The following is a 20,966-nucleotide window of genomic DNA, read 5'->3' as shown; positions in this document are numbered from 1 at the left end:
CGATCACTTGGATTAAGAAATGTCCATTCTACATGAGAAGATAGAGTTTATCTTTTGGACATGACATTTCTATGTGTGTATTTAGCTGCTGCTTGTATTGTTCTGTCTCCTTATGCATGAGTACACAACTTGTAAAAAAGAGTTGCATTCTAAAGCTAAAAAAAAAAGAAGAAGAGTTGCATGAAAGTGAGACCCATGTCCATGCAAATGGCGGAAAGGACAACAGATTGGGCACTTGCACGGAAATTTCCGTCTGTCTATTTAGTAGCCTCATCGCAATTTTGCTTACCATGTTAACAACTCCATCGTCAAATGGTCACCCACAATATCCTTTCTTTTCCACTGCGAACCAAAAGCTACCGACATTCTTCAAGGAGTGGACCGTTACAAGGAATATTTGGATTACCTCTATCCATCTTTCCTTTGAATATTCCGACGCATGCATGCATGCATGCATAGAAAGGTAGGATGCATGCAAGAACTGCATCAAGTAGCACTAGTCTTATACATTTACGGATTAGGTTTTGCTCAAGCAATTCTTTACATAAAGATTGTTTCGAAGTTATATAATTCTCGCAAAGTTATACGGTTACGCTCACTATGATTTAGACTCATCGTAAAGTTGACATGCATGGCAAACAAGGAATTTCAGATCTAGCATATAATTATTTCTTATTTTTATTTAGGTATATTGGTCTAGCATTTCTTTGCAAGCAAAAAAATCAAAGCAAACAACTATACTTGTATCATGCACCAAACATTATTCTTCTCTCTCTTTTTCTTTTCTTTTTTTAATGGGTGGCATCAAACACTTCAAACTCAAAATTCATTATGGAGTGATATGAGCCCCAGGGGGTGTGGTTCTTTTCCATTGACTTGAACCTTAATCTTGCCACGAAATACTATAGGTCCAAGTTAAAAAATAAAAAACCAAAACTGCTCTCCATCTTTACTCCTCAACTAATGGACAACCTAGCCCGTATCTAGCCTAATAAAATAAAAAGAGAAAGGACGAACCCCCATGACTCGGATGATTGCGAGCTATCGGGCATCATTCCGCGGTTGAGGTCGACCTCCACTTGATGGTTGCGACTGACCCGGAACCGGACCCGGGCCGCGACCGCGACCCTCCGCCCAAATGCGACATTCCGTGGGCCACACGCTATTTCCGCACCCAACGCCATCGGAAACCATGGACCCCGCGGGGCCCACGCCCACCACCATCCTTCAACGGCCGCGATCTACGACGCCCACCCGGACCGACCCACTTACCGGTCGCCACCGACCGCGGCCCACTTGGGACCCACCCGCGCCGCTACCCGTCCGAACCCGGTCCGTTTCAAGAATCCTTGCCTTAGCCCCACGAGAGAACCTACTCGCCCAATCACATATAGCCACGTCACCCCAATCCTCGCACAAGCGCCGCCCGTGCACAGGTGTCGCCCTCCTTTCGCCACCTGTCCCGTTACGAGGTGAATTCGTGCGGCGAAAAGTAGGACGGCCATGATGCTTAGGGACACCGGAAGAAGCCGCCACGACTTTTAAAGGCCAGGGCTCTCTAATCGAGCCCTAATCAACGGGGTAACGCTTGCCTTCTGCTCATCTGTTTAGGTTTTGACCACCCAAAGAAAATATAAAATTAAAAGTTGAACGAGTTTAATATGAAGGATTAGGTGAAAAGAACTTATAAATGTAGATACCTAGACATGTGAATGACTAAGGTGGCGACGAAGGATGTGAAAGATTAGGTGGAAAACAAATTATACATATGGATACTTAGACATGTGAACGACTAAGGTGGCGACCAAGGGTGACAGCCATATATTCTTAGAATCTAAAGCATTATTTCTTGACTGATGCTCTTCATGCATGCATGTTTTTCCAGGAGAATCCGTGCCTAAAAGCTTAAAGTCTAAACTCTAAAGTAGAAGACAAGATCAAACTTGGAGGCAACAAGCACGACCAGGAACATTTGTGAGTTATTGATCTGGCATTAGTTAATTGCATGCATTCTATTTTGATAGCTTGCTTCTTCCTCAAGCAACATTTTGGCACCATTTCACAAGCAGGTGTCAGAAGGTTAGCGTGTACATTAATGCATTGTACTACAATCATCGGAAACTATGACACTTGCATGCCCTGTTCCAATCGTCATGTTCTGTTGACTGTCGACAGTTAAAAACTAGCGGTTGACTATTAGCTTGTAGTTAGACCAGTGACAAGCTTTGTAGAGCATATACAAAAGTAAGTTTAAACAGCAGTATGACGTCGCTGCATACATCATCTCTAATTTACCGAGACGAATGGTTAAATTCAGACCCCTTGTTAACCATGGTTCTCTTCCTGTAGGTCAATGATCACTGACTTTTTATAACAAAAACCTTTTTTAAAACGATTATTGTATGATCACCCACTCCAATAGTAACACATTAGTAATTAATGGCCTACAGCAATTCTTAATTTGCTCGCACACTCTCTTCGCTTGCTAAGAGTTTGAGATACCAAACCTTGGGAAACCATGTCATTTGACACGTTCCCCTCATGTTTATATAATGATGGCTAACATACCACAAGTCCACCACTAGAAATAAGTAGAAAGCCAAATCTAGTTTGGTAGATGGCAGTGAAAGCAAGGGCCTCACATAGAGGAAATGGAGTAGATCATATATTATTGTATAGCCTTTTTCCGTCACTGTGGCTTGTGGAGTTGGAAACCTCACAGGAGTTGCACAAAGCTGAGCAGTCCCGTATCCCCTCTCTTTACGTTAAAAGACAGCACTTGCACCAATCTCTAACGCTAGAAAGTGGGAAGCACCATGACTAGGAGTTGGTACTTAAGGGAGGCTTGTGGTGTTTGCTAAAGAGAGGGCAGTGGAAGGAGAGGAGAACGCCGGAAGCTGGGGAGGTCAGAACTGGTCAGAAGGACGTGTCAAGGACTTGGGTGATGGCTAGGGAACCCAAGGTCCAGAACTTTCAGACAGGTGGCTCCATTGAGGAGCTTTGGGGCCTCTAAAATTATATATATACATACGACATGCCAACTATTAAACAACTTATTAGAAACACAAGACAGCCAATAAAAAACAGAAGTTGAAAATCTGGTCATGGTCTTTGCGGACAACCCTTGGTGTAAAAATTTATATATTTCAGAAAAATCTAACATGTTACCATGACATGTTCTTGGTATATATATATATCACAAGGTTTTCTTCTTTATAAATAGCTTCATATAAATGATACATTAATTTATGCCAAGATGATGAGTGATCTTGATCTGAAAGAAACAAGATTAAAAAAAGATACATTTGTGCTTCAGTAATCGTGTTCTTAACAAGTAATAATTTGTTTGTTTATATGAAAAATAAGACACGTAAATATGCACTCCAAGTAAAAACATCTATATGGCTTTATCTTGTACTTTTCAACAAGGAATAAAAATGATATATAGTGACTACCACAAATGAGTAATATCAACCGTCCAAACCACTGAGGTATGAGCATGCATGCATGTTGTGTAATCATGCATGGTTGGCCTTCAATATTCACTCACTGTGCAAGTTAGGTCATTTGAAGATAGAGCAATCAGGAAGTTAGAAAAATAAACTTACTTAGCAATAATAAACACACTCATGCACCATGACCTTTTCTGAGAGGAGCTCTCATATGACTTAATGCTGATCATCAAGTGACGTATGGGTTATTATGTGTTGCATTGCAATTGTAGAGTGTGATATGAGTCTCTCATTTTTGTAATATTGAATATTTGCATGAAAAAAAAAGCCTCGCATACTCACCTCTAAAGGTGTCAAAATCCTTAGCCTCTCACTGGACTTTTTTTTAATATATACATGGACTTTTTTTTTACCACACGACGTCCATATTGGAACTTGTCAGTGGCAAAAATGTTAGTTTACATGTGCTTGATTTGAGATTGGCATGGGAGGGTCCTCAATATTGCTTTCATTTCAAGGCATGCAAATGCAATACAAATACAATACACCTGTTTCAGACTTTGTGTGGGAAGCATGACCACGACGTGCTTGTTCATTCATGGAATTTTGCTTTGTCCACTACAAGAAAAAAATAATATGCTTGACAAAACAAATCTTCACCAAAAAAAAATCAATTTCGTCATAAAAAGATTTTAGTAATGAAAATAAATTATCATGATGCTCGTAAAAAAAATGTCGCCAAACATATATAGTAACAATAGAAATATTCCGTCAACAAATATATATATCAATTATGATAAAAATATATTCATCACCCAATGATAAAGTATTTGGTGATGATAGTTCCCATCACAAGAAATTGACAATTTCGTCATGACATGATATATTTTTTGTCACCAAAAGATTAATCTATGGTGACGTAAACAAACTTATCAATAAAGAGATTCTATTTTGTGACAATCTTGTTCGTCACAAAAGCTAAAAGAATTTCATCAATAAAAATATTCTTTGTCATTAAAGATTAATCTACGATGACGTGAACAAATTTATCATGAAAAAGTTTATATTTTTATGACAATATTATTCATCACAAAAAGAAAGAAAATTTTGTGGCTAAAAGATTCGATAAATCTGAGAGTTGAAATTAGTTGGATTCAAGCAGATATTTTTGTATGTGATTGGATTCGGATACAGGTTTTGATATACGCTTGTAATTTAATAGAAGAGAAATCAAATCTAAGATCTCTTAGATTGTTGTATGCTACTCAGCCACTATAGCAATATTGACTTTCTGATATATAATTATAGTTTATTATACTTATCTAAACTTATTCACATTATAAAAATATGCTCATTTCAAATATACTATGGTAATCCGTAGTTTAACAATTAGTTATTTTTAGATAAAGTTTAATCTTCTTCCTTTTAACAAAAAAAATATTTAACTTTGTTTTATTCTTTATATCATTTCAAAAAAAATTATTTAAAATATTTTTAAATATCAATAACTCATATATTCTAATATTTGTATATATTTTTTAAAGCTCTTTAAAAATATACAATTCATGATTATTTTTATTCATATTGCAATTAAAAAGTAATAATGGTATTTAATATTGAAAACTTTTAATTTTGTAAATAGTTTAATTTTAATATATTTTTAATTCAAATTTAATTAGATCAGTGATCTAAATCTTACTTGAATGGACTCAATATAAGTTTAATATTTAAATCTTAAACTATTATCCAGTTACTACAATTTTTGGTACCATATTTGTGGTGACAAAATTTTTTCATTAAATAGTTTTTATTACCAACAAATTAGTAACATTAATTGAAAGACAAATCTTGGTTTTCGTCAACAAAATTGTAATTATCGGTAATGTAATTTTATTATTACCAATAATAGTTATAAATAATTAATTTATATATTAATTGAATGATAATTATAGTAATATTTAGTGATATAATAGCTTTTATCAACAATTGTGCGAGTTGTTGGTGACAATATTTTTTGGTTGCGGTATAGTAAAAATCTTCATAAAAAAATTTCACAAAATTTTGCGAAATTCGCATCATACATGTGATGATGAAAATTTTCTATGAAAATAATTTCTTATACTAAAAATTACTAATGATAGTTTGGTGCCAAAACTTTACTATTATCACAAAATTTGCAATCATTAGTGATACTATTATTTTTGTCATGAATGGTCATCATTGCTAAGTTATAAATTTTCAAAATAAAAGAAGAATAGATGTCAAGAAATTTAGATCACCAAAAACATAAATTTTTGGTAATTGAAAGTATTTTTTCACAAACTTTGCAGATTCTTAGTGATGATAAACTTTATCATAATATAAGAGCAACTTGGTGCGTTAATATTTGATAACACTATTATTTTTATAATGAAAGCAATCATAGATTATTTAGTGACCTAAGATATTTCATCACAAAATTTACTAATTCTTAGTAACGATAAATTTTGTCACAATATAGCTAAGATTATCAAAAAAAAATTTCCTCCATATGACAAAAACTTCCTCCATATGAATAGTGATATATATTTTTCCGACAAAATTAATTTTTGTCATTAAAAAATTACTAACTTTTATAGTATGACGCCGAAAGTTAATTTCTATCACCAAGTTATACTTTTCTTTCTTTTTTTTTGTCATCAAATTTTTTGTCAATATTAATCTTTTTTATTGTAGTAGTCGTTTGAAGCTTAGCAAGGTTTGAAGCCTTGTTGGATTCATTCATGCATTAACCCCTACATTATTGCTGACAGTCACTTACTTTTTTCTATGAGCTGCTTGAGTTTAATCAATCTCAACCTTGATAGTGATTTAAACCAGCAATTATCATATAATAACACTATAAAGTATGATCAAAATTCTGGGTTCATATATACAATTAGACAACCATTGACGTAGTTAAAAAAACAAGCATGGGTAACTTTTTTTAGTCCAACAAACAAATCTTATGAGATTGCTTAGGTATATGCTTATGCATCCATCTACACTCTAGAGGCTTCTTTAAGTCACGGTAGATCTATCAATTAAAAATTATGAAACACAAACTCTAGAGGTTTTCTGGTACATGTCGCATTGTCGGATTAGTCACGGTCGAACGACCTATCTTGTAGTAACATAACTCCATTTTACGTATAAAAAGCTAATCACCATATTCTAAACTTGCTCCCTTGTCCAGTATCCAAAGAGAACCCTTTAACACGAATCACAAGGTGAATCCAGGCTGGAAAACAGGTGAATCCAGTCTGTTGATTTAACAAGATGGATCCCACCTTTATCATTCAATATATGTTTTGGCTTGTGTGATCAAAGGTTTCACCTATAGAGACGGCCATGATTTAATAACTGGACCATTTAGTTATTTCAATAAAAAATAGTTGCACCCTAGTTATATGAAACAAGGTATTGAGAAAAAGTCCGCGGTTTTGTGTTTCCCGGGCTGGTTGGAGCTGCCTGTTTTCCAAGCTAACCAGGGGCGTCACGGCTCAAACAACCTCAAAAAAATCGAACAAAATAAATAAAAATATAAATAATTTTTTAATTCAATTTTATATTCATATCTTATGTAAAAATATAAATAACTTTTAGGAAATAGGATAATTTGGTTGGGAAGGGGGGAAGAAAGCTGGAATCCGTATCAAGCCGAATCGCGTGATTTAGTTTTTTTTTTTTTTTTTTTTTTTGGGGGGGGGGGGGGGGGGGGGGGGGGGGGGAATAATTACGACGAAAATAATTTAATAATTGCGACGAATCCGTGGGTGTTTACGTGGTTAACACGTGTGGTCCTAGCGACGAAGAAGACGGCGGATAGGGTGCATACATTGCCTAGAAACCACCGTGGGGCCCATGCGGTGGCCAAAGTGGGTGCGGCCTCTCCCGTGGGCCCCCGCACGAGTCCACAATCTTCGTCTCCTTCTGGGTTCCAAACCAGTATAAATCACTCCTCGACCGCTTCACTTCTCCCCCGCCAACTCCCCCGCACCGCTCTAAACAAACCCCCCCCCACCCAACCAAAACCGCTTGGCGAAACCTCCCCCTTCTCGACGTCCAAATCCAGCGAAATATCGCGCCTTTTCCTTCTTTTTCTCTCCCGATTACGCCTCCCCTTCCGTTCGACATTAGAGGAGAGTCTCGAGCTTTGAGGGCTCGCCATGACGAAGCAGAATGTGGTGGTGCCGGAGGCCATGGCCATCTCGGTGGCTGCCGTGGCCAACTCGTCGCCGCTCTTCACTTATCCGCCGCCGCGAAGCGGCTTCGGCGCCGGCGTCGCCGGCGGGTTTGCTCTGAAGATCAATGCCTGGGTTGAGTCCATGAAGGCCTCCTCCCCCACCCACGCCAAGGCCGCCGCCGCCCTCGCCGCCGCCCCGTCCGTCGGCGCACAGGAAGAACATGCCACCTGGATTGTGAGTTCTCTTCTCCCTATTCCAGCCTGTTTTCTCTGTTTCTTTCAGCTTGTTTCGCTGTCTTTTGATCAAAGATTCGATCTTGATAGGTTCTAATCGTTGTCGATTTTTCTTTTGTTTTTTTTTTTTTGGTGTTCAGATGCGGCACCCTTCGGCTCTGAGCAAATTTGAACAGATCATCAGCGCCTCTAGAGAGAAGCAGATTGTGATGTTCTTGGACTACGATGGAACGCTCTCTCCCATCGTCGACGACCCCGACTCGGCTTTCATGTCCGAAGCGGTGAGTTGCGCCCCCCCCCCCCCCCCCCCCCCCCCCACGCCCTGTTTTCCTCTGTTTCTGTGGTCCGATCCGTCAATCGATTCCATTCTATTGTTAAAGATGGGATTTTGATTGTTGTTTGCTTGTGGGAATCAGATGAGAGATGCGGTGAGGAATCTCGCTCGGTACTTCCCCACGGCGATCGTCAGTGGGCGGTGCCGAGACAAGGTACATTCCCATTCCACCCACCATCCAAAGACTGGGCCTTTTCTTCTATCTTCCTCGTTTTCTAACTTGCTTCCTTCGTGATTTGCTTGGTTCTTAGGTGTATAAGTTCGTGAAGCTGGCAGAGTTATACTACGCTGGTAGCCATGGCATGGACATCAAAGGCCCGGCCAGAGGACCCAGATACAGGAAAGCTAAGGTTGGCACTCCACTTCCTTCACAAACTCAGAAATACCAAGTCCATTACATCCCTTTCTCAGAGTTTTTCTCATAATCTTATCTATTTCTCTATCACTTGTGTGGTTCAGGCCAAGTCAGTTCTCTTTCAACCAGCTAGTGACTTCCTCCCCATGATAACTGAGGTTGGTTCCTCTTCTTTTTGGTCTCAGCAAGCCTAGCCCGGAATAGCGGCAGTCCGGAATAGTATCTTTGGATGAAAGGATCTTTATGTATTATTATCTCTTTTAGGTTTATAATGTCCTGTTCGAGAAAACCAAATCCACCCCTGGTGCCAAGGTGGAGAACAACAAGTTCTGTGTGTCCGTCCACTACAGATGTGTAGATGAAAAGGTTAGAAGCCATTAAATATCCGAGCCCCCACTTCCTATTCTTTTTCCATATTTGGCAAAATAAAAAACATATCTTGTTGAATTAATGAATCCACAATCCCTTTTAATTAACTATTCGCAGAGTTGGAGCGTATTGGCTGAGCAGGTGAAGTCAGTGCTCAAGGAATACCCCAAGTTGCGGCTCACCCAAGGCAGAAAGGTGGGACCTTGGCCACCATTTCTTTGTAGGGTATACTCTCTTATTGGAGTTTATATAATATGAAAGTGACTTGGATTCTCTGGCTTCGTGACCATAATTAGGTCCTGGAGATTAGACCAACTATTAAATGGGACAAAGGGAAGGCCCTGGAGTTCTTGTTGGAGTCTCTTGGTAAGCTGGACTCTCCGAACACACATTACATCGCGTCCTTTTCATTACTTTGGCTTCATTGAATATCAAGCAGAACTCATCAATTTTGCCATCTCTTGTTTCTCTCAAGGATTTGCCGACTGCAACGACGTGTTGCCGGTGTACATCGGAGATGATCGCACCGATGAAGATGCTTTCAAGGTATATCTAATCTAGTTCTTCGTTGAAATGGGAAGGCCCTGGAGTTTGTTTTTTTTAAGTTCATTAGCTAGTGTTACTAACAGCATGTTTTGCACTTGTGTATTAGGTCTTGCGTGATAGGGGACAAGGTTTTGGTATCCTTGTTTCCAAGTTCCCAAAGGAGACAAATGCCTCCTACTCTCTCCGAGAGCCCTCTGAGGTAAGTGCTGATGAGAACTGTTCCCCGTTTACTTTCAAATGCTTTGGGATATTATGAGGGTCCACTTCACCTCCAGGACCACTTGATGGGAACGCGTATAATATTCTCATTTGTGTTTGGTATTCAGAGCGTCAGGTTGCTGATGTTGATTCCTTCAATGCTTCTATAGGTTATGGACTTTTTACTTCGCCTAGTGGAGTGGAAGCGCCTTTCTTTGAAAGCTCGGCCGAGGGTGTCAATAGGAATATGAGAAGGGCGCCCCACCACCCCTGTGAAAGCTTGGACGTGTGGGATTCGATGGAATGGGGAGCTATGTATTCCCATGTTTAGGAGGAGCAAAAACCCCCCTAAATATAACGTTACGTTTTGTACTTTAGCCTACTTTATTTCTTTCCCCTCTTTTTTTGGGTCTTTAAATGGGCTTGGAAGCATTGCAAAACTAGCTAGCTTTCTCGCCCCTACACAAGAGGCTGATGCAATCTTGTAATTACCTCTATGTGCAATAGGAAAAGAAGAAATAGCGATTGTTTTCTTTCTATAAGATTTGGGTTTTGGATGATCTTAAGTCTCAGTTTTAAATGAAAAAGACTGTGGCAGGGGAATCCCTATTATATTTATGAAACTCAAGAAGCCCGTACGATTACAAATGATATGATTCTTCGGAGAACACACCAAGTTGGTTTAGCAGCGCTCATTTGATTTACTCTACTGTAATCAAACATAATCTCTCTGTCGTTTCTTTAATCGAACGTATCCGCTGAGTGAGACATAAGTGCATCGAGCTTTATATTTAAATGCACGCTATCACTAATCCCATGCGGATGCATGTTATCACCAAGATTATGTTAATTGTTTAGTTAGATGTACTTTCTGGCCTCTGGAAGCAGAGAATATTTTATGGCCGCCATATATCTAATTAATATACCAATACTAATCTTTGTATTCCATGTTGGGAGCAAACTCAGAAACACCTGTTAGTGGTCCAGGGATCAAATTAATGCATGCTTATTCTTGTTTAATCCTCTATATTTAAATCTACCAGAAAATGAAGTGTATACTTCGATTGATATGGTGGTTTAACGGCTGTTTTTAGGTGTTGAATGGATCCGCTTTGTTGACTTGTCGAACATGGTTTCGAGTTGAGACAACATTAAGAGTAAATGGCTTCATGCATGCAATATATAAATTATTCAGCTAAACAAGCAGGCCATAGATAGCTACTTTCTTAAATCTTGGACTTTATTGCTTATCTTTGGCGGCCAATGGTTTAGAGCAGGCCAACGGATTGTTGCTTTCTTAAAAATGTGAACTCTTTCCTCCTCTGACCATTCAATTTGGCTCATGACACCCTGTTTCATGTAAACCAACCCTTTACGCAGCAATGGATGAAGCCATAATTCCACTATAGATTGTTCTTGGACTTGTTATGGTCCTGCATCCCTAAAGAATGACAGTTTTCGACATTAGGTCTAATGGTTGGAAAACTACCATGTGGTAGGGTGTCACTATTAATGAGGAGTTCAAATAATCATCCAATATATTCTTGGTGGAGTTTGCTATCATGTTTTTTCATTATTTATTAGTTGGTTTTGAGAATGGTCCTAATAGATTGGTGTCGTATTTTTCGTGTGAAAGAAGGATTAGCCATCCTTTACATGAATCCACCATCGGATCACCCATCAGATGTGTAGATGGATGAATGACAAAGTTTGGAGCGTTTTGAGATCTATATAGCAGGTGATCTAATGATGGATTCGTGTGAAGGAAGATGAATCATTCTTTCATTGGAAAGATACAACCCCTACCTGATCTTGACGGATGAATCCAAATGAGAAATAAAAATTCATTGATTGCAAACACCTGTGCATTTTGTTTTCTTATAAAGTGCTCCATTGTCATTGCCAAACCTCCCCATGCCCTATCTCGTGCTTGCTTTCCTACCAGCCTATCCATGCCATCAACAACATCTGCAACAACAAAGCAAATTTGATTTATCTTTGTATAGCACTTGGCTCACCGCATCATGCCAGCAAAAGATTGTATCATGTCGGTAAAAGCAATACGCTCGCTCACTCTTGAGCATGTAGATATCGGCATTGAGGGGCTCTAGTGCCTCCTCCCACCAGAGGCCTTTGCTTGGTCATATTGAAAGTGGGACATGCGCCCTAAGCTTTTTGTAAGTTAAATATAAAAAATTGTTGAGATATTATAGATATATTCTCTTAAATCATAGTTATATATAGTATAGTATATGTATCACACATCAGACTAAGAGTTAAAAAAGAGTTTAGAAATATTTCAGAGGTTTTTCCAAGTGGATGGGCTGTTTTCCACAAAATGATTGATACATTCATACTATGGATGAGGTTGGGTATTACACATATAAGGCTACTGAGATGGATAGCGGCCTCATAGAGATTTTTTTTCACTGAGATGATACCTTGTATGGACATTCGGGTGTGCCATCACACTGAATAATCAATACTGATAATCTACCTTAAAAAGCACCATCAAAAGTAGAGGTTTAGATCAAGTGCACAGGAGATTCTTTTTCACTGAGGTAATATCTTGTATGGACATTCGGGTGTGCCATCACACTGAACAATCAATACTGATAATCTACCTTACAAAGCACCATCAAAAGTAGAGATTAGATCAAGTGCACAAGAATGCAAGGAGTCCCTTGACCTGAAGGATAGAACAGTTTGCTATATTTTAAAGATTAGTAAATTTATGACCAAACTCGTGGATCAACAATGATATTTTGGACTATATCCTTGATGGAGAGCAAAGTGATCTACTAAGTCCAGAAGCGAGTGAGGATCTAGTTGTCCGATATAGAAGCTATCATAATTCTATAATATCCATATTAAAACAAAGATGTGGTTAAATATCTGAGATCTGGCCAGCTAGCAACTTAAAAATTTTAGAAATAATTATTTTCATAAAGTTATTAGAGCTAATAATTAATTATTTTCAAAATGGTTTCACATGAACAATTTTCATAAAATGATGTTTGACATGATCTTCTAAAGGGCTATACGATAATGTGACTAAGGGTCTCACAATGCTATATTTAATTATCTTACAAGGATATTAGAATGATAAAAGACTGAATTATAGGATGTAACTTGTGTAAGAATAGGGAGACTAACTAATTTCATCCTTTTCATTAATAGTTTTAGTAATACGTTTTGAGTTCTATATCCTTATGCTAAATCACGTTGGAAACATGTGCTTAAGTAGATTGGAAGGAACGGGTCGTTGTGAGTGAAAAATTGAGTTGATATATCTCAATATACCATGTGCCATCTCTCTTTAGGTCATTTGGAATAAGATTCCAATCAATTATTCTCCCCCAGATTAGATCAAGAAAGATCCTGATTTAATTAGAGAGGGGATTGGGTTAGAGAAATAGTCCAGATACAGGGATTGGGCTAGGTCAGGTCAAGCAAAAATGGATCTAGGCTAATCCTATGTTCACTTAGATAGGATCCAAATGGGAGGCAGCCAACCAAAGAATTTATAGTTCATTGCCCTTCTATCATGCGCCAACTAGATTGCCCACTCCACAAGGGGTGCACACATCTAGAAGATTATAGGTAGCCCTACTAGCTAGCCCTAGTTACTCTTTAGTATTAGAGTCCAACCAAAACTCCTTGGAAGCAACATGGATAATAACGGTCCCACTTGCTTCTACTTCTCTCTTGATTTTCATTGTTGATAAGAACTGACTGGCCCTAGGCATCGCGGCGAGAAGCACGATGATGCTAGAGTGCTTGCTGGTCGGCTACCCTGGTCGAAATTAGAGAAGGTGAGCGGCGCTCGGTTGTTGCAGTCGAGATCCTCGTTGGATGGCAGCACTTCAATTTGAAACAGCACAGCGCAAAGAAGTCTTCTAGCTAGAACGTATTTGATGGAGGACCCTTCGATACCTAAGTCAGTGTGGTAATCAAAGAACACGAGGAGGTTGTCTTTCAGTCTATTAGGGCGTTGCTCTTGCTTACCTCCTCTGTCCCTCTTTTTATGTATGTCTGGTGGAGGAGCCTACCTACCACCAAGAATTAGGGCATATGGATCGACCAAAAGTGTCTAGCTTGAGTATGGCCTATATATCGGGCGTGAATGCTTCTTACGCAGATGCGTCCTGCCTGTCACATCGGTGGAATTTTGATGATTACTGGGTCTCTTAGTTAGGATGCGGGCAATTGTGGGGAGCTCCTGATATGCAAGCTCAGTAGTATGGCATTGGGATTGCCCAGTGGCCGCTCCCGATCCACCACGTGTTGGCACCATGGTGTATTTTAATTGGTTGGATCTTCTGGTGAGCTATAGTTGGTTTAGAGGCGTATCAATTTCCAACTGGGATCCTACGATGCCAAGCATGGAAATCTTGCAAGAGAATTTAAAGAATTTAAAGAGAGAAAGCTTGCAAGAGAATTCTTTTTTGCAGTGCATTCCCTTAGTCTATGGTTGTTGGAGACTTAGAGCTCGACAAAGCTTTAGATAGGCATGTGAACCGAAGTGTCTGTGGATAGTAATTTTCAAAGCTTCATGTGCTTTAACAACCTCAATGTCCCCTATCAGGTTGTTTACACTACATCCTTACTCAGGATAGCACTTGGGAGACACATACTCATTCAGCCACATCATAAGGTTAAAACATAATAGGTGTAATAAGGCTTCAATTGAAGATCCCGATGTCAACTAAGGCCAGAGAGACAAACATCATAGAGAAGCTGACCAAATCGACTGAAAGATATAATGATGTAGGATGAATAAAGAAAGATAGCCAGGGTGAATTATTATAGGGTAAGTCAAATGAAGACTAGTCGCAGCGCTGATCGAGCTTGGTTATCGGTCTAATGAATGATATGGATCTGGTTGTTATGACAACGTGAGTAGTGGAGGATAGTTAGCACTGATTATCAGAACCATCAAGAAAAGTGGAGGCCAGATATCAGTTATTATCATCTGAGTAGGCAGTTTCTGTACTGTTTGTCTTTTAGTATGGATAAGTGACTAATTCGAAATAGGACCTTTTCACTTATCAATTATGTAGTTTATTTTTATTTTTATCTTTATCTTTAATTACTTGCTTTTAGTTTTCCAATAGGATTCTGATTTATTAGTAGAAGTAGTAGTAGAGTAATTTAATTGCAGCCCTAGCTATCATTCATTTTTTAAACGAACGGTGCTATGATAACAAAAATTCTTGAAGGTCAAAATAGCTGGACCCGTGCTACTTTCATCATCATCTTTTTATCATCCTATTTCTAACTAATCTAACACCAATGGTGTGCCGCACATCTACCATAATTTAGCTATAAGACTTGTCACTCTTCATCTCGATAGAAGAGAAGAGGTCAACACAGGTATATGTTTTTCTTATTAACCCATGCGATGTATGTATTCATTATGATTTATAGGATCACATGATTTTACTAGTTGCTAACAACTCTGCCTCGCCTGCTCATGCTACTCAGCTTGGCCGCTATGAAGATCAGCTTCCTAGGCTCCATTGCTACTGCCATCATTGTTCGGTTGGGTTTGAAAGAGCAGGCGAAGAGGTACAAGGGGGTGGTGGATAAGAGGAGCAGCAACCCTAGCCGTCGTCTTCGCCTACACCTCTGCCTAGGTCTAGCTGCAAACAATGGACCTTGGTGAGCTCCTCCTTGTCGTGGAGGAGTCTTGCAGTCCAAGTGTAACGTGAGGAGGAAGAAGAATAGAAGGAGGAGAAAAGAATGAAAGAAGTAGGAGCCAACTAAAGAGCCATAGATTTTGATTTAATAACAAAAAAACCCAACTATGGTGACTTGTATGGCTAGTTATTCAGTCATCCATTTAAGACGGCCCACTTTTGAATTCATGATAAAGATTATCTACCTTGAGAGGAACTTGGGAGCATAATAGCAAAACCCATGGATGGTAGGTGCAGAGGTTGGGAGTCATTATTTACAATAGCTATAACTTTTCAAGTGGTCATTTAATTTCCCTTTCTTTCACCTCTATGTTGTTAAAAAATCAGCATCAGTTACTCAAAAAAATGATTTGGGCCTCAATCATGCAGATGATCCTTTCCATCAATCAACAGTGTGCTTGTGTTCTCCTCATCAGCATACACCATTATCAGAAAGGCGCCCTCTCCTGAATTAAGGCTTTCTAGATTTTAATTCAATCATCTCATTAAGCTTAGCTGTTTATTGCAACCCTGTAATCATACATTTATATGAAGCCAGACAAATGGATTTAGTTGTTCTCCCTTATGAATTTGAATTGATAAGCATGACCATCTTCAACCTTTAACAAATAGATGCTACTCCCAATACTAGAAAGCCATTTTCTGATTTCAACACCTTATCATCTCTATCAAGTCTGCATTCATCTCTACCCACCACAACACCCTCCCCATAAACCAATCATAACAGGACTGAGGTAAAGCCACCAGATAGGTTGGGCCCGAATGGTGGCAGTGCCAGGGAGGTCCTATGCCTTTTATCCATGCCAATCTTTGGTGCCCAACTAGCAGCTAACTAGCTTATCTTGGTTGATTTCAGACGCCTTCATTGTAGTTCAAAAGAGTTGGGGTGCCACAAATGATTGAATGTTCGTCTAACCAATTAAGGAATAAGCGAATCTCTTCAGTCGTGGTGGAGAAGAGCCTAGTCCAAGTTCATTGTATGCTGTCATTGTTGCCAATAATGCTATGTTTTAAAGGATTTATTCTTCGACGTCACATAATATGACAGTTTCATGCATGCTCTCCTCATCATGATGGCTACATTCTTATGCCAAGATTCTTGTTATTATTTGCTTTCAAATCTCAATGCTGAAAGAAAAGGAATTAGCACCACCTAGCTATAGGTAGCAGGAATATGATCAAGTCCCATCCCTATCCTAGTCCATCCATAGCTAGAAGTCTCTGCAACAGTAGTAATACATTAAAACTTTTATGTGTCGACAATGCACATTTCAACTACTGATTAAAATTAATGTCTCATTTGCTCCCTCTCTTCCGCACAAACCCTAGTCATCCTGTGCTCGGACCAAGATGACATAGATCACTACTGAGAGCTGGTCTCATATTATTGAGACTGTCCTTGAGATCTCCAACTCCAATCTCCTGCAAAAGATCCTCTCGTATAGAATATGGACTGCAAGCATTACAGGGTGCAGGAGAAAACATTATTATATGGGATATTTTACACCAAAAGCTTTGGGAGGAAGACATTGGTCTTGAAGCAAGGGACATAGGCAAACTCCAATGGGCACGCGAACGTGATAACTGGCCACTAAGAGGACCTGTTAAGCTTGAATTATTATCCCTAACGAGGGATAAGTAAATGACCACCGTTTCTTTTTAAACATAGGATCATACCTCAACCATTGGCCACCTTGGATCTCGGTCAGCCACAGCTAAAAAGAGTGGAATCTCAGTATTATATATTGCTGCTTCTTTTTCTTTTTGTTTTTTTTAATATTATGGAATCTCGGGATATCCTTTTATATGTAGGTCACGAAAGAGGAGGCACCCACCAGGTGTAAAGGAATCCATGGTTGGGGAGGAGTTGGCTTCCACTTCAGCCCTGACGCCTTTGAGCGCACCTGATCTCTGAATGGGGACACTGACATGCCTCCAGACCCTTTTGACATGGAAAGATGGTGTCCACTCCATTCAACTCATCATTGGTGCCTAAGCTCAAATAAGTTAAGCCATGGAAGGCCCCATTATTGGAGGGGAAGAGGTTCTTCCAGGGCAACCACCCATCTAGAACCTCTACTAATCATCAGTCCATCAAAGTCTCGATCATATCGACGGAAAAGAAAGCAAGCAGGAAGATATCAAGTGCATGGCCAACAGAAAAGCATCACAGATTTCCATACTTATATAAATACGCAACCCAAGGAGAAATCTAACAAGGAAGGTGCCTTCGAGGCGATTTAGATGCGGTTGCAATAGAATCCAGCACAAAACAAGCCTGCCTTCATCATTCATGCTTGTCTCCCTTCAAGTCTACAATCACCCACATGCCATTTCTGAACTGAATTCAAAAGATGTATAGGGTGGATGAACTGCAACGACAACCATATAATTATGGCAGAGAGTGGACACTTGGCTTGTCAGCATCCATGCGTCTCGCATGGTCCTCGCGTCCACGCGTTGGGTGGATGCTGCTCGGCAGATAAAATTCCTTCATTTGTGTGGCTACAGGACCGGGGTCCCCCGCGCAAAGGGATCGGCCGAGGGCTGGAGCCGGGAGGGCAGCATTGATTGGGTTGAGCTTTTGTGCAGTGGTGGTTAATGGCCTCATCTTAACTCTCCTTCCATATTCCTGTCACATGGGCCTACATGTACCCTGGGCGCTGCCATGGGACCTGAATAAAGGCCACATGCCGATGGGGCAGTGATGAGAACGATGGTGCTCTCCTCCTCCATATTGGCTTAAAAAGGTGAACGAGACCGGATTTTGGAACACCTTGGCCGTCAAGCTATAGTTATGCTTGATTTTTACTGATGTTATAGAAGTTGAGAATTGAGAACTTAAAAGCTGGAACCGGAGAACATTGAATCCATTCCGATGCAACCATATCTATGATGTCTCACTTATGTTGGAGATGAGAATCCAGTAGCTGTTGCGGCATCAAGACCGTGAAAGTGGGATGTGATAGGTTCCGAGGCATAGAAGAACCACGGCCGCACAGCCAATGGATTCTCGAGTGCAACAGAAAGTGAGACATATAGACATGGTTGCATTAAAAGGGGATGCGATAGGTTCCGAGACATGGCAAAACCATGGTTTCCCATTGTTCAATATCAGCTGAAAGAAGGGAATACTCCTACTCCTAAAATTTTCCTGGGTGAACTCATGAAACAGTCAATTAAGCACAATTAACAATTTTTTTCCCTCAAAAGAAATACAGTAGACTCTTTGATCAATGTGCTGATAAATAGTTCGGTTGCATGCTTTGGTAATATCAAGTCCCTGAAGTTTAAGGATCGGTATTTGTCTTAAAACAATTGTCAAACCAGACATAATTTTTTCAACAAGTAGTGTTTTAACCTTGCTTTGAACAGCTCTTGATAAATGACAATGCTTTAAGCAATGGAAGACTGGATTTACTTGAGCCTAAGAGCATCAAGTGTTTCTTCTTATTGAGCCAAACTTTCAAGTGCTTGTTTCCAATGACCGACAACAAGGTCGATCTGTTTCTTGAATGCAATGACTGCAGTTTTTCCTTATGCTAAAAATATCCCTTTGTGCCCATGAGGCAATTTGCCCTTGCTTATTGAGTGCTCTTAGCTTCTGGAGTTGATTTATTATGTGAATTTTCATGTAGTGCAGTAGGCCTTGTGGTGAGAGAGCAGCATGGACATTTGGCCAGGCTTGCTCCCATTTAAGGAATCCAAAATAAAAGGACTCTTCATATGCCTGAATAGCACAGCTGAAGGATGAACTTTAGGCCCCTTCTTGTCCCATATTCCAGACATGAATTGCAGCTAATTGGCTGGAAACATTCATCGAACTTTTTGATAATTTGAGAAAATTACAATGGCAGCAATAAACTTAAAGGAACAACCAAGGATTTTATAATGAATAAATATATTAAGTTTTTGATGTGTCAAACGCTTACAGAGAACTTAATCTAGTTCGGTGCTAATGTCGTCATCCGTTAGTGTATACTTTGAGCATGATGCTAAACTTAAGGGTGTGGTATATTCCAACTGTGCCAGATTGTGGCTGCTAATTTCTGCTCTACTTCCTGTCATGACCTCATCAAGGTGCCAAAGGCTCTTATTGCAAGTTTTCTGGGTTGGACTACAAAATAATAGCCTCCACCAACACTTCTTGCTTTGTCTTACATGTATATACTATGAATGAAATGTGAGGTATAGTGAGACTATTTGCCAACAACAAATATTTTTTGCTCTGCTTTTCACTACATACAGCAAACTCATAGGGTTGAGTTATTGAAATGATGCAGTTGGTATGATGTTACTGGGCTGCCACGCAACGAATCTCGAAAGACTTAATTGTGTGGTTCCACATGCAAGTTCAGCAGGAAATAGACTAAACGAATTATGTGAAACATGGAAATGGAAGGACTGAAACTTTTCTCGATACTTGATGAGCTAAACAACTGCGTTTTGCAGTGATTACATGGGTGAGGTGGCTTCAGTGACATCAACTTAATACTCATTACAGTGTTTCCGCTTTCCATCGAAGCAGCAGGGCCATCAAGTGATATGTGACCACATCCACAATGTGGAAACATTGCAATTATATGCTTGTCCTTCTTGTGTTTTTGTCCCTATGAATGAAATCTGAGCTACACCAAGACTATTTCCCACAAATAATATTTTTTCTCTGCTTTTTACTGCATGCACTAGTTTCTGAAAATGATATTCATCATGTAATATAGAGCAATTTAAAAATCTGGGGATTGTGTGGAAGTATTCTATTGATTACGGTATTAGCAGCCTGCAGCATTGAAGTTTACAGTATAGTTTGCAAAATACTAGTCTTATGTGCCAGTGAACTATATACCAGTCTTATAGTATAGTTTGTTGTGAAACCAAACCTGTAAATTAATTTCAAAATACCAGTCTTATGTGCAAGTGAACTAACTTAAGGTAGTACTGGAAGAGCAGATTTTTGCAAGTCAATCTTTGTTTGCTTCCTTCTTTTGAGCTGGACACACAAGTCAGAGCCCCTTTATTTGAACAATCTTTCCAAAATAAGATTCCTAAGTTGAGGATTGTATTTCACTTGTATTGGTGAAATTTATGCATACTGTCTTGATGAACCACTTCATTTTTTCCATTAATTAATAATGAAAACTGTAGCGATGTCAGGCACTTAGTAGTTGGAATCTTCTATTTAAGGTAGTGCACCTAATTCAAAATCGTTTCAAAATCTCGAACCTGCACTTGTTTCCTAAGCGCTTCTTCTAAAATATCCACTTCCTCGCATGTTCATCAAACTTGCACCCGCACCCACTCCTAATTCTGGCAAATAAGGTTTAACAGAATTATGTAGCTCATGACACAATTACTGACTTACATATTGCTAATATCAAGTTCATTAATGAAAATTATTGACTCATTCTATTCATTTATCTTGTCCCTTCCAGCTGGTCCATCTGCTGGCTGGTAGCCCTTTCCACCCTTAGAGGTCAACATACAAGCAACTTTTATCTTTATAACTACTATTACGTTTTTGTGTGTACTTTTTCCCTTTTTTATATCATGTTCCTTTACAGTACAATTCAGC

General features: G+C 39.3%; 1 protein-coding gene and 1 long non-coding RNA gene across 2 annotated transcripts; both read left to right on the top strand.

Annotated features, from left to right (window-relative positions):
* Window positions 1-7,454: 7,454 nt before the first annotated feature.
* Window positions 7,455-10,249, top strand: LOC120106705 (putative trehalose-phosphate phosphatase 6). Its single transcript, XM_039119734.3, has 11 exons — window positions 7,455-7,891; window positions 8,031-8,171; window positions 8,307-8,378; window positions 8,476-8,574; window positions 8,684-8,737; window positions 8,844-8,945; window positions 9,066-9,143; window positions 9,245-9,314; window positions 9,424-9,494; window positions 9,601-9,693; window positions 9,863-10,249. The coding sequence occupies exons 1-11, from the start codon at window positions 7,640-7,642 to the stop codon at window positions 9,941-9,943; spliced, it is 1,113 nt and encodes a 370-aa protein (XP_038975662.1). The 5' UTR covers window positions 7,455-7,639; the 3' UTR covers window positions 9,944-10,249.
* A 6,607-nt stretch (window positions 10,250-16,856) lies between these two features.
* LOC113463598 (uncharacterized) lies at window positions 16,857-20,031 on the top strand. The gene is made up of 3 exons (XR_016395991.1): window positions 16,857-18,144; window positions 19,427-19,582; window positions 19,678-20,031. It is a non-coding gene; the product is annotated as an uncharacterized LOC113463598 (long non-coding RNA).
* The last annotated feature ends 935 nt before the right edge of the window (window positions 20,032-20,966 follow it).

The sequence above is a fragment of the Phoenix dactylifera genome, chromosome 7 (assembly GCF_051530095.1).
Source record: "Phoenix dactylifera cultivar Ajwa chromosome 7, Ajwa_hap1_PhDact_Kaust_v1.1, whole genome shotgun sequence".
In the NCBI taxonomy this organism is placed as follows: Eukaryota; Viridiplantae; Streptophyta; class Magnoliopsida; order Arecales; family Arecaceae; genus Phoenix; species Phoenix dactylifera.
The sequence above is the reverse complement of the archived record's forward strand: the minus strand, read 5'-3'. Positions and strand labels throughout refer to the sequence as shown.